The sequence below is a fragment of the Heterocephalus glaber genome, unplaced genomic scaffold, assembly GCF_053883595.1.
Source record: "Heterocephalus glaber isolate CG9 unplaced genomic scaffold, H.glaber_assembly_v1.0 deba00001760, whole genome shotgun sequence".
Lineage (NCBI taxonomy): Eukaryota > Metazoa > Chordata > Mammalia > Rodentia > Bathyergidae > Heterocephalus > Heterocephalus glaber.
Genome location: NW_028258457.1, coordinates 1,520,416 through 1,536,925, shown reverse-complemented (window position 1 = coordinate 1,536,925; position 16,510 = coordinate 1,520,416). Strand labels below are relative to the sequence as shown.

Here is a 16,510-nt window from a genome sequence, read left to right as displayed (position 1 = left end):
ACCAGTGTTCGTGGGTGCCACAGGCCAGGCCACAGAGCCCCTCCACCAGTGAGCAGCGCCACCTCATGTATCAGTGTGAAATTTATTTAAGTGTCAACACTGAAAGGTTTACAGATAAACAAAATAAAATATAACACAACAACAACCTTCAAAACATGAGGCCTATGCGCCCTGCTGTGGGCAGTGGCCTCTGTACCGTGAGCCTCAGCATGGCCAGCACTCTGGCCCTGACATGAGTCCTAGCTTAGGGAATTTGAGCCCAGACCCCTGGCCTTTCTGGTCTGGCAGCTGGTTGAGGGCAAAGGGGCAGGTCAAGGCAGGGCCAAGCCTGTCCCTGGCCTGGTCTGCCATACTAGGACACAGCTGGGGTATGACAGAGGCAGTCAGGAGCAGGTCCACTGGTTACTCCTGCGTGTTCTCAAGTTGAGCACAGTATAGCTGCTGTGCCTTGAGCATTGCATGCAGCCCGAGGTGCAGGACAGCAGCGGCGAGACAGGATAGGATGTTGGCAGCAGCACGCACAAGCTGCTGGCTGGAAGCCTGGCCTTCACATCCCGGACTCTGATGGCCTGAGGAACTAGGGGAGAGCAGCCATGAGGCCCAAGCTGCCTGGTGGTCCCTAGCACCCCTGTGTCCCAGGCTCAGCCCTTACCCGAGTCTGCTGGCTGCTTCCGCCAGTGGAGGAGGCAAATTCTGAGTACTTGTTCCCAGTGACTGTACAGGCCCACTTCCAGTACTCCTCTCGCACCTGCAGCCAGGACCAGGCCAGACTATGTCAGGGGACACACGCATACCCCCACACAGCCCCATGGTCCCTGCACCTCACCTTCTTGTTGAGCAGACAGTGCAACAGGTAGAGGAAGGCGCCCTGAAGGCAGTTGAGCACCGTGAACACGTAGGCCAGCACTGTGCTGTGCCAGCTCTCTGGGCTGAAGAGAAACAGGCCAAAGCCCCAGGTGCAGCCCAGCACAAAGAGCTGCGCCACAGCTGTGATGGTGACCATCCTGCGGGGGTGGAGGCAGTTGCAGTAAGGCAGGCGCAGAGGAGACCCCAGCCTCAGGCCACCCTCCTCACCTTGCTTTCCGCAATTTCTTCATGTCCGGATTGATCTCGGAAAACTTCTGTGTGAGCTTCCATACAGTGACCACGAAGATGACGACGTTGCACTGTGGGTACACACGGGTTAGTGGAGGGCAGAGATGCCAGTGAGGGGAGTGGGCGTAGGGGCACCTACCAAGATGACGAAGGCCAACGGTGCCAGGAAGCTCCAGAGGAAGCCCTGCTTCCGGTCCAGCCAGCAGCTGGGAGAGGGGGTGGTCAGTGAGTGAATTGAGAGATTCCCCAGCTGCACCGTCCCACCCTCCCTGACGTTCCACTCACTGGGTGGTGTGGCCATAGCCACTGCTGTTGGCCGCTGCTGAGATGGCCACGATGATCAGGGGTACGGTGTAACCGATCAGGCACTGCCAGCGCGTGGCCAGGCCCTGACCCTGGAACACGCGCACCACCAGGAAGTAGAGCTCCACGCCCTCCAGGCTCATCCAGCAGAATGCAGCCAAAAAGAAGTAGTGCAGCAACCCCGCCACTAGGCGGCAGCGCAGCCCTACCTGTGGGGGCGGTGGGGGTGGAGCTGTCAGGGGCGGGGCACATGCAGCCCAGCCAATCCCTTGCAGCAGTACCGGGAGGGTGGGGCCAGCCTCCGCACACCTACATGCCGAAGTGGGCAGGGTTGGGTGTGGCCTTGCGCCCTCAAGCGTGGAGAGTGGGAGTAGGATGGGGTGTGGACCTCGCCAGGTGTGAAAGGGCAGGGCTGCCCACTCCGGGCTGGCTGTTGGTCAGGTGGGAGTGAGGAGGGGCGGGGCCTACCTGGCCGCCTACATTCTCAATGCCCATCAGGAAGATGGCAGAGCCCAGAAAAAGGCAGATGCAGAGATGCAGATGCACTGTGGTGCGCGAGCTCTGGATGGGCCGCACTAGCACAAAGGTTAGGATGCACAGCATCAGGCAGACGAGTGACAGCGACAGCCCCACTTTGGTGATCAGGGACAGCTTCCAGTCCTAGGGCATTAGGTGGGCGGGTTCTATGGAGGCCTGGGCCTCCTGCCCCCGTCCTTTGTCCCCTGCTCCAAGGTGCACCTCACTGGCCTCCCCACCTGGCTGCCAGCCCAGGGAGCCTTGGGGGAAAGGTACTGGCGTGGTGGGCAGGCCGAGGCTGCAGTGCTGTCCAGGTGGTTCCCGGAGGCCCCAGTGCTCACCTCCACCTGGTAGTGGGCCATGAGGACAGCAAAGCTGCTCAGGTGGTCGCACTGGCAGGTGGTGCTGTTCTTCCCGCTCCCCAGCTTCCGGCAGCCTGTGGTGGCCCAGTGTCCATTCCTGCTGTTGTCACTCTTCCAGAAGGCGCAGATCAGCTCTGTCCCAGGCTCCTCCAGCTGTTGGGATACTGAGTCTTCAAAGTCTGGCCTGGAGCACCCCTGAGCTGCTTCTTCTTACACAGTGTCGTTTACTGAATGTCCTACGTGCACCAGGCTTAGGGACAGCTCAGTGAAAAGGGCAGACACAGATCCAGCCTGTGGGGCCATGACAGTGATGGGCACAGATCATAAACCTGACAATAAACTGGATACTGTGCTGGAAGGCAGTGAATGCCATGGGAAAAACAATACAGGAGGAGGCTGTGGTTCCAGGTTGTAAGTTGTTTTTGTTGTGCAGTGCTGAGGATTGGCTTGTGCATACTAGGCAAGTGCTCCACCAAAGAGCTGCACACCTACCCCTTTTACAATTTTAAGACAGGGTCTTGTAGAGTTGCCTAGGCTGGGCTCAAACCTGAAATCCCACCTCAGCCTCCCACGTGTTGGGATTACAGGTATGTGCCACCATACCCTGCTCAGGATGTAATTTTCAATGAGAAGTTGGGAAAGGGTGAATGAGAAGGTGGTATTTGAACAAATACTAAAAACATATAAAGGATTATACGACACAGGGGAAGAGGTTCCAGGCAGAGGAACACAGCAGTGCAGACTGGTTTATGCGTGAAATGGGCAGCAGGGCCCTTCCCTTCCCTCCTGGGGACTCACACGGTGGGAGAAAGCAAAGGTGACAGGGGAGGCCAGCTTGTCCGTGTCGGTGTTGCTCAGAAAGACGGAGTTGACAGCTGAGAGGAGTGTGCCCTGCACCCTGCGGACAGGTCTCTCGTGGGCCTCTGTCAGCTGTGCTAGCTTTTCGGGCTCCAGGGCCAGGGAAGCGTTGGCCAGCAGCTCCTCCATATGCTGGCTGGACAGGATCCCCACCACAGTGGGGTCTGGGGATGGACACGCTGCCACTGCACCTCGTGCCCTGGCACTCTGCACCCCACACTCCCACCCAAGGCGTCCCGGTTCTGGCCCCGTCCCTCCCACGATGGCTCAGTTTCTCCCAGGTCCAACCCTGTCCCTCTCCACCTCCTTCCCAGCCCTCACCTGAGTCCTCTGCTCCTGTTGCCACAGCCCAGTCCAGCAGCATCCTCGCGTGGCTCTGGCCCAAGGTGACATTTCCTTGGCCGTTCTCCGTGACCATCAGGGACAGCTCTGAGGGAAGGTGGCAGTGACTGGGGATACAGTCTGGGGTACAGACTGGGGCCGGGCTGAGCGGGGTGGACAGAGCCTCACCTGTGCTGGAGGGGGATGCGTAGGTGAAGCTGCCCTCAGGGAGGGCCTGGGCCAGGGACCTCAGGGTGTGCTCGAGGTCTGAGAGCAGCCAGGTGGCCACTAGGTGCTGGTCTTCCCGGGACAGGTTCTTTATGTCCCCAGGAACTTCCAGCAGCCCATCCATGGCCTCAAGGAGTTTCTGGGGGTGAGGAGTGGCAGAGATGTCAGGTTAGGGAACCACAGGCAGAAGGACCCAGCCCTTGACCGGCCCCACCGGGGACCCAGTCCTGGGGATCATCAGTGCCATGCAGTAGCCAGGCCACAAAGGACAACGAGCATGTGCCTGGGGCACGCAGGTCACAACAGCAGCCAGACTGGGTCTAACTGAGCTGTGCAGGAGTCACTGAGCTGGTCTGGCCACCGGTCTGGCCACAGGGCTCTTGGAAGGAGGCTGGACCTTCTCTGAGGGGTAATACGCATCAGAGAACAAACACTTAGTTTGAGCCGGGGACACTGGCGCATGCCTATGAGCCCCAGTGGTCAGGAGGCTGAGGCAGGAGGAGTTCAAGTTTGAGGCCAGCTGCGGCTACATAGTTCAAGGCCAGCCTGGGCTACATAGCATGATCTTGTCTCAAAAAACAAAAACAAAATCTTCACATTGATTATCAGTGAGGCACAATTTGATTTTCCTGCTGCGTTACAGATGAGGAAATGGGTCCAGAGAGGGGAAGTCTTTTGCCTGAACTCACACAGCAAGAAGTGGCACTGAGATTTGAACTCCATGGCCCAAATCTAGTTTTGTTTCTCCTTCCCATTACTAGGCATTGAATACAGGGCTTTTGCACTGAGCTACATCTCTACCCCCTTTTTATTTTGAGACAGGGTCTCCCTGAGTTAAGTAGCCCAGGCTGGGCTAGAATCTGAGATTCTCCTGTCTCAGCCTCTCTATTAGCTGAGATTACAAGGGTAGATATCACACCAGACCCCAATTCTGGTTCTTAACTGCTGCGGTCTACTGCCTTGATTACCCTCTGTGTGTGTGTGTGTGTGTGTGTGTGTGTGTGTTTAACGGGCATATATGTGTCTGTATGTCTTGCACATGTGTCAGACTGGAAGGCCCACCTCAGTTGAGAGCTGTCTCCGCCCACACAGAGCCTCCCCCAGTCTCCCTTGTGCTGTCCTGGCTGCCCACCGGGTTCTGCCCTTACCTTAATGGTCTGCTTGGCCACTTGGGGCTTGAAGTCTTGACTCAGACTCTGGACTTTGTCAAAGAAGCGGAAGAGACTCTATGGGAGGGGACAGGGGCGTCAGACAACCTTGAGGGTTGGGGGAGTGCAGGGCAGAAGGGCAGGTACACATGAGGAGGGATTTCCACCCTCAGGCTGGGCTGCTTACCTTGCTGTGGATCCCAGGGGGTGGGGTCCAGGCAGGGAAGAGGATTTCTGCTGGGGACAGGACAGGGCTCATGAAGCTTAGAGTTCTGTGAAGGTCAGGTGGCAGGGATTCTAGCTAGGGCCAGGTCAGGCCAAGTACCTTTGCAAGAAGTGTTCTTTGGGCCATTGGAGTAACCAGGAATTGGCTTCCAACCCTGGCGGCAGCGGCACCTGTACGACCCCTGGGTGTTGACACAGACGGTGGAGTTGTGGCACTGATGCTGCCCAGAGCTGCACTCATCCACTTCTGGGGACACAAACAAGGGGATCAGGCCCTGTCCCAACCCAATCAAGATTCTGTCTCCTCCACATTCCCACCCCTTCTTCCAGACAGTAGTGCATGGCCTTGGCTGGAGATGCTGCCACCCGGTGACCACACACCCTTGGAGGGGCGGGCACTGGGTCAAGAGAAGTATGGAGAGGAGATGCATGCCGAAGGCTGGCCCTGTGCAGGTGTGCAGGTTGTGAAAACCCTGAAAGACTTTCCTCCCAGTTGGGAATTAGGTGCCGCCTGGGGTCCCCCAAGAGCCTCCCCATCAATTCTCCAGCCCCTTTCTGGGACCCTGGGGTCTTTTCTCATCCAGCCTCATCAGAAGACTAAGTGCCTGGCATACAGGGCACCTCCAGCACTGGTTCTGCTTGAGTAAATGAGCAATCAGGTATTTGGACTTTGGGTCTTGGGACTCGGTTTGTGGCATCTGAGCTCTGGACCTTCACAGACAGTGCTGTTGGGGCCGTTGGGGGATCCAGGAACCGGCTTCCAGCCGCGCCGGCACTTGCACATATAGCTGCCAACACTGTTGATGCAGTGGGTGGAGTTGTGGCATGGGTTCTGTTCAGGGGTGCATTCGTTCATATCTGGGGACAAAGCCAGGGGATCAGACCTGACCCAGACTGGCTCACACCTCCCCCCAACTCAGCACCCCCTGCCCATCTTGTCATTGCCCCAAACCAAGGCTCTTTCTTGCATGGGCCACCACTTGGTGACCTTCAGCATCACCTTTAGAGCACCCTGGCCTCCCTGTATGAGGGGCACAGTAGGGCATATCTTCAGTTTTGAAGAAGTGAAACTAGGAGGGAAACTGAATTGTGGCAGCTGGACTTCTGGCTCCTTCCATGGCCATGGCAGAGGCTGCCCTTCTCAGCACTGGAAGTGGCACTTACCTCCAGTCGTATGTGACAAATAAGGGGCGATGTCTGGGAGACTCTACAAGGGCCCCCTCGGGCCCCGAGTCCCCTCCCTCTTCTGAGAAGCACTGTGGGAACTGCCAATCTCCACCCTCCTCAGCTCAGGCTCTGCCTGGGCACCTGCCCAGCTCTGTTCAGCCTAATGCGTCTTCCCTGGACCTCTACCTGTGCATCGCCTTGGGCCCTCTGGGCTGAACTTAAACCCTGGTGGACAGATACAGATGTAGTTGCCATTGTCGTCGACAAAGTAGCTATGGCCCTGGCAGACTTTTCGGTCCTGCATCCGCTGGCTCACATCTGGAAGGAGAGGAGGATGCTGCAGCTGTGGGCAGCTTCTGGGCTGGGAGTTGGCCAGGCTTCCTGGCACTGAAGCACATGGAGGTTTCCACCATTTCCTCCCTGGGCTGTGGTGCCTTTTCTAATTTTCAGAGGCATCCCACAGTCAGACTCTGGTGGCCCAGATTCTGTTGTCCAGATGTGGCCGGAAGCAGCTGAGGCCTTCCCAGCCACCAGCTCCAGAGCCCTCTGCTTCCCCAGGCAGCTCCCAGCAGGGGTAGTGTCATCACCATCACTTGTGTCCCAGCCTAAGGATTCAGAGCAGAGCCCAGCTGGGCCTCCCAAGACCGGAGAGCAGGGGAGACGCCCAAACTGGCTTGAAGCAGTGGCCTGTGGCCCTCATTCCACCAGGGCTGCTGTCCCATGCCCTCGAGCTCCTGGGAATTGTAGTGACCTCAGAGGACAGCATTGTTAGCCCCACCAATTCCACAGAACTCAAGCCCCCGCCCGAGGGGGGGGCGCTCAACTGCACGGACAGAGAGTGAGTACCACGATGTGGGCGGCAGGCTGCAGGATCCAGCCAGGTCCTCTCCATGATCCCCACGGAGGCGGGTGTTGACCACAATCTGCATTCCAGCCCTGTCCCACGTCCAGGAAGCAAGGACAAGGAGCAGGTGCCGATGGGGTAGGCAACAGGCTGTTCTGTCATCCCTATGTCCCCTTCCACCAGGATGCAGACTGGGATCTGGCTTCAGTCTCTGTCCCCTCCAAGCTGCCTTGTCACTGTGATCCAGACTCCAGCATTGTCCTCCACCCAACTCAGGCTGTTTGAGGCCTTGGTGCCACCCTGCCCACCCTGGCCCAGCTTCCTCCTGTGCCCAAAGCAGGACTGATGACTAGAGCTTCAGGGTGGGGACCTGGGCAGGATGGTGCAGGGACTGCTTGCCTACCCTCTGTCCTTCCTCCCAAGGGTGCAGACTGAGTCCCTGGGTCCATGGTGGCCGGGAGGTCAGGGAGGTTTCTAGGCATGGCTGAAACCGAAGTGGCAGGCGTCATCTGGGATATCGCTGAGAATGGGAGGAAGGTGCCAAGTTGGCTGAAATGTGCATGTGAGAGCTTTGCAGAGCATCCTGGGCACTACCCCTTTCAGTTTATGCAAATAGATGGCATGTTCTGATCTCCCAGAAGTAGAGGCTTCTGGGTCTTGGGGACCACACAGGGGACCAGGTATTCGGAGGGCCACATGACACCCAGAGAATAAAGTCCCAGCCATCGTGGGGCTGACATAGGCAGATGCGTCCTTCAGTGATGAGTTGGGGCCTCAGGTGATAGGTCCTGCTGTAGTCTAGCAGACTGCTCTGTGTCACATACTGTGGTGCTCATGGGATCTGGGTCACCTTGCCCCTGCCCATGCAATTCTGTGTCCAGCTGCCGCCGCCTGCCCATCTGCCTGGGCTTGTTTATAACAGCAGCATCAACAACCTCACCATCCTGTCCTGAGGCCCCACATCCTCACAGGCCATGCTGAGCATCCATGGTCTCCATGGACGGTTATACAGCTTATTCACTGCACAAGGTTATTGGTCCATGGGGGCTGAAACCACTCTTCACCCCATGCTATCTTCATTTCCTTGTGGAAAGGAGGGCCCCTTTCTTGATTCACCAGGAGTGCAGAGTGGATGGAGTGCCCCCATGCTGCAGGTCCCCTCTTCTGCCATCCTCTGCTGTCTGCACGTGTACGTGGCGGGAGGGACAGGCCTAGGACATGGGCTGGAGCTCTTCTTGGACCTCAGCTCAGCCTCAGCCTCCCTTCCCTGATCTCCAGACTCTGCATTAACCCCTCTCTGGGGAGTTCCAGCTTCCACACCCACCCCTGCCACCAGCCCCGAGGAACCAAGCCTGTGACAGGCAGGGCCAGGCTCCCCCTGGGCCTGACAATGGCATGTAGCTCTGCAGCCCCACTGATCTCGCCCCGAGGGTGCCTGTCTAGAAGTCAGATCCAAAGAGTCAAGCAGTCCACAAAACAAACAACAAAAACAAAAGAAGTCCACTGCAGCGAGCCCTTGCCAGCATGCCCAAGGCCCTGGGCTCCAGCTCCAGCTCCACAAGAGTAAATACATGAAGTTCTCAGGCTGTCCGTAACAGAGGATTCTCCATGGACCATGAGCGGTTAAACACCTTCGGATCTTATTTACCTTCTCAGCAATTCTATGAGGTAGGAGCCACCATTCCTCTTTCTATAGATGGGTAACCCAAGGCACAGAGAAGGCAAGTAACGGCCCATGGTCACACAATGAACAAAAACAAAGCTACTGTTGCCAGGCATGGTGGCACACCTGTAACCCCAGCACTAAGGAGGCTGAGGTAGGAGGATCCCAAGTTGGAGCCCAGCCTTGGAAACTTAATGACTTAGCAAGACCCTGTCTCAAGATTTTAAAAAGGGCTGGAGGTACAGCTCAGTCCCAGACCATGGGTTCAATCCCCAGTATTAAAAAAACAAACAAAGAGGGACTCCTTTTTCCTTCTTTTCCTCTCCTTTACACAAAATCACAGTATCATCACCAGATGTCACTTGACAAGGTTTCTGAGTGAGCCGTGGATGTCACTTGCACAGCAGGCAGAGAGCAGGTGGGACAGGGCCCTTGGCTCTGTACTCCCCTGCCAGTCTGTGCAGGTTAAGGTGCATGCACACCTGTCCCACCTCAGCCCTGTCACCAGGGCCCTGCCCTTGGCTGCTGCAGGGCCAGCTCTGGGGTCCCCGAACCTCAGGAAGGGGGGGAATGGGATGTTGGGAGGTCCTTACTCTGACACTCGTTCTCCTTTGCGTTGCTGAAAGTTTTTCTCCCAGAAGGGAGCACGTAACCCTCGCTGCACACACATACGTAGCTCCCCACTGTGTTCTTGCAGTCTGCAAATTCTCCACAGGTCATTTTTGTGGAAAGGGCACACTCGTTGATGTCTGGAACACAGAAGGACAAATAGTCAGCTCCCATCCCCTGCATAGGGCCCGATGTTGAGTTTGAATCATTTGAGAAGCCATGCTGCAGCTGGAGCAAGCCATTCCTAAAGCTCATGCAGTCTGCTCTGTTCATCTCGGGCCCCTGGCTGACACCCAGATTTGGACACTGGGCACCGTGACAAGGTGAGGGACAGGCAAAAAGCTCACCATCCCCCTCCCCAGTCCTAAAGACAACTCGAGGCACAGATTCATGGGGGTTGAGTGCTTCTCTCTCCAGGAAGCCACCTTCCTACTTTTTTTTTTCCTTCCTACTTCTTACTTTTCCATCTCTTCTTCCTCCTCTTTCCTCTTCTATTTGTGATACTGAGGATGCAACTCAAGGAGTACTGAGCTACCCCACCCCCCACCCCCCACCCCTTTTATTTTTTAATTTTTTGGAACCGGGGATCTAACTTGGGTTCTTGAGCTTGCAAGGCAGGCAGTGGAACCACTGAGCTAAATCCCCGGCCCCCACCCCTTTTAAATTTCTGTATTTTGAGACAAAATTTTGCTAAGTCACTAAGTTTGCCTAGGCAGGGCTCAAACTTGCAATCCTCCTGCCTCAGTATCTCAGGGTCCTAGGATGACAGGCGTGCATCACCATTAACAGCTCTCTGCTACAGAGACAGTCATGAGGTCAAGGGCTGTGCCTCCCAATTCTCCCTGTGTTCCCCTGCTGGGACCAGATGATACCCCCCCACCCCCCACCCCCGCCACCACTGTCCCCAAGCTTCTACCATCACAGCTCTCCAAGGGCCTGGTGATGATCTCAGCTGGTCCAAATCCCGGGTTGCAGCGACAGGCGGAGCTGTTCAAACATTTGGAAGTTGGAGGGCACCACAAGGCACAGTCTGTGAGGGAAGAGTCCACAATCAGAAGGGAGCACGATCAGAGTGGAGCACCGGCCCCTCCCCTGCAACCTCCTCCATCACTGGGCCAGGGGGCGGGGAGGGGCCAGGTCCCTCCAGGCTCCGCTGTGGGCCACACCCAACTCACTCTTGCTGTCCTGGGCTCCGGCTCCTGATAGACTCAGCAGGACACACAGTGCTGTAAGTGACAGGGCAGGGTCAGCAGGGCTGAGCAGGAAAGGAGGCTCAGGGTAGATGGGTGTGAGGGCTGGCACCTGCCCCTCCCAGGCTCAGGGACGGCTAGCAGCTCTGACTGGGGCTCTGTCCCCTGTCACCTCCAGGGGGGCCTGAGGTGGCCCAGGGTGGGAAGGCCTGAGCCCTGGGGGAGGTGGTCGTGGCTCAGCTGCCTGCTCTCCTGGCCTGTGTGCTGGAGCCTGAAGCAGGAGGATCCTAGGTTTAAGCCCAGCCTGGGCAACTTAGCAAGATCATCTCAAAATAAAAATAAAAAGGGGGTGGGAGGGGGCCCAGTGTGAGGCCTTGGGTTCAGTTCCCAGCACCACAGAACAAAAACAAGACCAACAGCCTCTGGGAGCTGGGTGCTGTCCCAGCTCCCAAACCCGAGAGCTCTCAGGGGTTCTGTCCCCGCCCTGCCCCACCCTTGGAGACCTTGCACCTCTGCCTCCACCACTGAGAGCCCCAGGGCTCCAAGGGACCCAGCAGCGCCATCTGGCCCAGCTCCCCACACAGGAAGATGCTGTGGGCACCACAGGCTCGGGCTGAGGCCCCTGCTGCTACCCCTGCCAGGGCTGTAGGATGTCTTGTCCCTGCCAACATGGGGCAGGACCTCGAGGACCCCAATAAACCCGGAAGTCCAGGAGCGTAGTACGGGTGGAGGGCCAGGGCCCCAGGGTATGGGTGAGTCACTTCCTGGGTCAAGGGGAGGTGACTAAGTTCCGAGGGACACATGGATCCTGGGTCCAGTACTATGGGTGCAGCTTAGGGGGCTGGGGGCTCCGATGGGGGTCCTCCAGCACTCACTCACCTGTGTCTAAACTTGGTCCCCTAGCCCAGGGGACGGTGGAGTCCCCCAGCCTTACCCTCCCAGTAGGGTACACTGAGGCCGGAGCTCCACCCCACGGCCTTCCTAGTGCCCACAGCCTTGCCTTCTTCCTCCTCTCTGGCCGCAGGGCCCGGCCAGGTCCCCCCAGCCAGGACACACTTCCTTTTCCAGGGACACCACACAGCGACCTTCTCGGGCTGGATTCATCACCCTCCCCAAAGCCCCACACAATTCTTTTCAGGCTCCAAAGTACCTGGGAGGCGGGGGCTGTGTTTATGGGGAAACTGAGGCCTGGAGGATCAGGACAAATGGCGTAGAAGGAGGGGCCTGGAGAAGGTGGATTTCAGGGGTAAGTCCCGCCCAGCCTGGGAGGGCTCCCTGGCACCCCGATATTCGCCTCAGGGTGCCCCTCCCACCCTGAAGCCACCAGGCCAGGGCATCCCCATCTGGGGACTCGGAATTCAGCCAAATGGGAGCCAGAGCAGAGCTGCTGGCCATCCGTTCTTCGGCCATCTGCTTCTCATTCTCAGGCGAGCAGGAAGGTCCCTGCCTGGGGACACTGGGGAGGCTGGGGGTGCCTTCTGCTAAGAACCACAGATGCCTAGCACTGGACCGGAGGGAATTCACTACCATCACAAGAATGAACTGCTGAGGGCTCAATACTGCCTGTGAACCAGGAGCCCTTTGTATAAAATGATCCTGTAACACGGAGGCCTGCCTTGCTCCTTTCTATTTTGATTTTTTGGTAATGGGGTGCCCTGCCACTGAGCCACACCCTCAGACCCTCCACAAGTGGCCCCAAACTGGGCTGAAACTTGCCCTGGTCCTGCCTCAGCCTCCCCAGTAGTTGGGAGTTCGGGAGCACACCATTGCCACCACACCCAGCGCCTGCTCCGTTTCACAGCTGAGGACAACAGCGCCCCAGGCTCTGTCACTTGGCCCTGTGACACAGCCAACCAGGCCCAGGCAGCTGTGACCCAGCAACTGTGCCCCACGGTGTTCCTGTCCCCACTCCTGAGCCCGGGGCACTGTGCTGCCACCTTCTGTGGCAGCCTGGCCCTGGCCCAGCGAGTCTGTCCCCATGTCATTTCTCCACTGTGTTGCCTGTCTCTCAGGCAACGGTGCCCCACAACTGTTAGGGGAACCCTGGGTGTGGCAAGGAGGGGAAGTGACAGCAGTCAGGTTCAGCCCAGCTGAGATCCCGCCAGCCACAGCCCAGTCCCAGCCTGGTCCTCAGGCTCAGGAACGGGATCCATGAGGACTGTCCCAGCCACAGAGACAGCGGGGACATTGTGGGGGTGCCCCAAGCACCAGTCCCCGCCTGAGCTTTGCATTAGGAGCCGCTGTAGTGCAGTCTTTAACACTCCATTTGGGCCTTTTCTTTCTTTTAATTTTTGTTTGAGACAGGGTCTGGTTAAGTTGCCCAGGCTGGGCTCAAACTTTGATCCTCCTGCCTCAGCCTCCCGAATGCTGGGATGATAGGCGTGCGCCTCCACACCTAGCTCGCCCTCTTTTTTTCCCCCGTGCTTCAACTTCCCCTCTAGGGGTGCAACCTCCACTTGGGCTCCGCACAAAGCTGGGAACTCCCCCCCGCCTCCCGCTGGGGTGCAGGTTCTCTGCCTTGGCCACGTGGCCCCCACTCCCGCCCTCCGCAGGGCGCGGTTCCTACCGAGCAGTTGGTGCGGGGCTCCCATGGCGCCAGCCGGCCGGGGACGCGGGGAACAGGACGCTGGGACCGGGACGCAGCGGGCGGGACGCGCAAAGGCTCCTGGCGCAGCTGCACCCAGACTGGCTTTAGGAAGGGGGAGGCGCCAACCCTCCCCGGAATCCCGGGGGCGGGAGCTCTCGGAGCCCGCAGGCAGTGCCCACGCCCACACGCAGACCTGCTCCACAGGCCTGGGGGCGCCCTGCAGCCGCCAGTGGCTCGCGGGACCAGCGCGGGAGAGCCTCCTGACTCGGCGTGGCTTTGTGCACGCGCAGGCTGGAAAATGGGACGGAGGAGGGAGGGATTTTCCCCAGGACCTTCCTGGCTTTTGTCCTCCGTGAATGGGGACTGGCGGGGAGGGCGTGGCAGCGCATGCCTGTGAGCCCAGCACTCTGGGAGGCTGAGGCAGGAGGACCCAAAGTTGGACCTTGCTAGACCTTGTCTCAAAAAAAAAAAAAGAGCTGGGGATGTAACCTAGTTGCAACGATCCTGGGTTCAATTCTCCAGTACTAGAAAAGGAAGGAAGGAAGGAAAAAGGACAGAAATGGCCCAGGTCTCCATGTAGGGCTGCTCTGTGCTCTTGGCTGGGCCACCTGGGCTCCCCTCCATTTCACCAGGGAAAATGAGGCCCCGGGGCTGGGGCTGCAGCTCATGGCACGGCGTGATGAGCACACATAGTCCCTGGTCCCCCCTCAGCACCCCCAAAAAAATAAGAGCTAGAGAAGGAGGATCACAAGTTGGAGTCAGAACCGGCAGCAGTTCTAGGGTGTCCACATTAATCAATTAATCAGTAGGGAGTCAGGATAGGAGAGCTGACGCACATCTGTAATCCCAGCACTTGGGAGGCAGAAGCAGGAGGATCACCATGAGTTCAAGGCCACTCTGGGTTACATAGTGAGTTCAAGGCCAGCCTGGACTACGTAGCAAGATCCTGCCTCAAAAAACAAAACAAAACAAAATTGTAAGCCGTGAGTTTGCATGGGTTGAGACCCAAGGGCTTTGCTTCTGTGGACTCTGGTTCCTCAGGTCACCTGTGGGGCTGGTGCTTTACGGAGGAAGCTGCTGCTGGGACCAGTGTGTCTAATGCCTCAACACCTCAGGCTTGGCAGGTAGCTGCTTCTGGCCAGGATTCAGACCTGGCTTTGTGTGCCTTAAATTGACATCTTCTGGGCTGAGGGCGCAGCTCTGTGAGCACTTGCCTAACATGCATGAGGTCCAGGCTTCCATCCCCAGCACTGCAAACAAAGAAAGGCAGGCTCAGCACTCTGGGAGGCTGAAGCAGGAGGATCACAAGTTCACAAATTCAAGTTCCACCTGGCCACTTAGCGAGACCCTGTCTCATGATAAAAAATCAAAAGGGCTGGGGATGGAGCTCAGTGTGGAGTGCCTGGGTCCAATCCCCAGAATCACAGAAAATAATAATAAAAATAAATAAATAAAAAGTTTATTTTAAGTTATCTGCTAGTTGGGACAAGAAAGAGCATTTTCTAATGAGGATGCTGCCATCAAGTCACTTGTTTATTTATTTTTAAAATTAATTGTGTTTTAGGGGCCGGGGATTTAGCTCAGTGGTTTCGACGCCTGCAGTGCAAGTGCAAGGACCTGAGTTCGATCCCCGGTACCAAAATAAAAAAAAAAAAAATTAGTTGTGTTTTGCTTTCAGGTTTGTTTTTTATTTTATTTTATTATTATTTTTGTGGGGGGGGCGTACTAGGGATCAAACTGCGTCCGTCTTACCTGATGAATTCCACGTGCAAAAATGAGGGAGAGTAAAGAAAAATGCCGTACATAGTTGTTAGTCACCAAGGACAGAATCCCAGCAGCATGATTCTGGGGGTGGCTGCTGCCTTGGCCAGGAGGAAAGGAGGGGACCTCGCCAGCATAGGGCCAGAGGGATTTTTTGTTTTTTCTTTGCAGTACTGGGGATTGAACCCAGAGCTTTCCCACTAAGCAGCCCCCCCAGCCCTTTAAAAAAATTTTTTTTAGGGCTGGGGATTTAGCTCATTGGTTCCACCGCCTGCCTAGCAAACGCAAGGACCCGAGTTCCATCCCCAGTACCAAAAAAAAAATTTTTTTGGAAACAGGGTCTCACTATGTAGCCCAGGCTGACCTCAAACTTGTGGCAATCCTCCTGCCTCAGCCTCCCAAGTGATGGGATTACAGGTGTGCACCACCATGCCTGGCTTTAATTTTTTATTCTGAGACAGGGTCTCACTAAATCACTGAACTGCCCAGGTTGGGCTTGCACTTTTGATCCTCTTGCTTCAGCTTCCCAGAGTGCTGGGTGACGTGTGTGTGCTAGCTTTGTTCTTTAGGGTAGGAAGGAGCAGCAGTGTGCTTGTGGGACTCATCTGTGGAATCAGGCTCAGTATCGGAAGACCCCATCAACCTTGGCCAGAGACCTGGGTTATTTGTAAAGCCTCAGCGATCACAAGCCTGGTGTGGACCTGACTGCCAAGTAGAAGCCCCTGCGTTTAGCACCTTCCTTTTTTTACCTTTCCCTCCCTGCTCCCTTCTCTCCCTCTATCCCTTCCTTTCTTGCAGTGCAGTCCATGGATCCACAGGCCTCTCCCATGCCAGGCAAGTGCTTTACCACTGAGCTACACCTCCAGCCCTGTTCTAAATTTTAAGACAGGATCTTGTTAAATTGCTAACTTGTGATCCTCCTGCCCCAGCCTCCTTATTAGCTGGGATTACAGATGTGCACCACCTTGCTGAGCTGATTTTGGCCTCTTTCTCCTGACACGCCTCCCCATGGACATGCAGGTCAAGCGGCACGTGTGGTGCATCAGTCTGGGGACAGGAGAGTCTCAGCTTCATCCCTACATCAGCAAGTCCAAATAGACATGGAGTCCCCACTTCTTCTGCTCCAGCCCACCCTGGGCTTATCCTATGCTGTCCTGACCCAATGCTCCAGCTCCCAGCCCCCTCTCTCCGTACGCACCCTGAATCAGGACACATATATCCCCAGCTCAAGAACCCTCCATGGCTCCCAGTCTGTCACAGCAAAACCCCATGTCATCCCTGTGGCCCTATGGCCCTGTACATCATGCCCTGTTACTGCCCTGACCTCATTTCTCCTCTCTCTCCCCCTTAGGCCACAGTGCCAGTGTTCCTTGTAGAAAACATGAAACACAGTGACACCAGGGCCTTTGCACAGGTGGTTGCCTCTCCATGAATCCTTCTTACTCCTAAGGAACTGATAGTTTCCTCTCTCCCCTCTTTCAGGTTTGTGCTCAGATACCCCTTGATCCACTCCCTCATGTAAAATATAAGATGTCACCCTGGTCACTGCAAACTTCCTGCTTTTTAAATTAAAAGAATTTTTGTGAGACAGTGTCTCACTATGTAGTACAGGCCAGCGTTGAACTCACAATGT

The 16,510-nt window shown here is 56.6% G+C and overlaps 1 protein-coding gene across 12 annotated transcripts; it reads right to left on the bottom strand.

Annotated features, from left to right (window-relative positions):
- Positions 1–68: 68 nt before the first annotated feature.
- Positions 69–13,426, bottom strand: Adgre5 (adhesion G protein-coupled receptor E5). 12 transcript variants are annotated; one of them, XM_087201447.1, is made up of 22 exons: positions 13,096–13,364; positions 10,515–10,565; positions 10,256–10,369; positions 9,324–9,479; positions 7,471–7,587; positions 7,070–7,159; positions 6,410–6,541; positions 5,768–5,914; positions 5,157–5,303; positions 5,019–5,068; positions 4,832–4,909; positions 3,645–3,822; positions 3,456–3,563; positions 3,075–3,298; positions 2,256–2,429; positions 1,867–2,058; positions 1,381–1,607; positions 1,235–1,301; positions 1,075–1,166; positions 827–1,004; positions 653–748; positions 69–577 (listed from the first exon to the last, which is right to left on the bottom strand). In XM_087201447.1, exons 1-22 carry the CDS (start codon positions 13,118–13,120, stop codon positions 548–550), a joined length of 2,673 nt encoding a protein of 890 aa, XP_087057573.1. In that variant the 5' UTR covers positions 13,121–13,364; the 3' UTR covers positions 69–547. The 12 variants fall into 12 exon arrangements, with proteins under 12 accessions (XP_087057573.1, XP_087057572.1, XP_087057571.1 ...); XM_087201446.1 differs by having other exon boundaries at positions 827–929; positions 13,096–13,251; XM_087201445.1 differs by having other exon boundaries at positions 5,019–5,065; positions 13,096–13,251.
- Between the last annotated feature and the right edge of the window lie 3,084 nt (positions 13,427–16,510).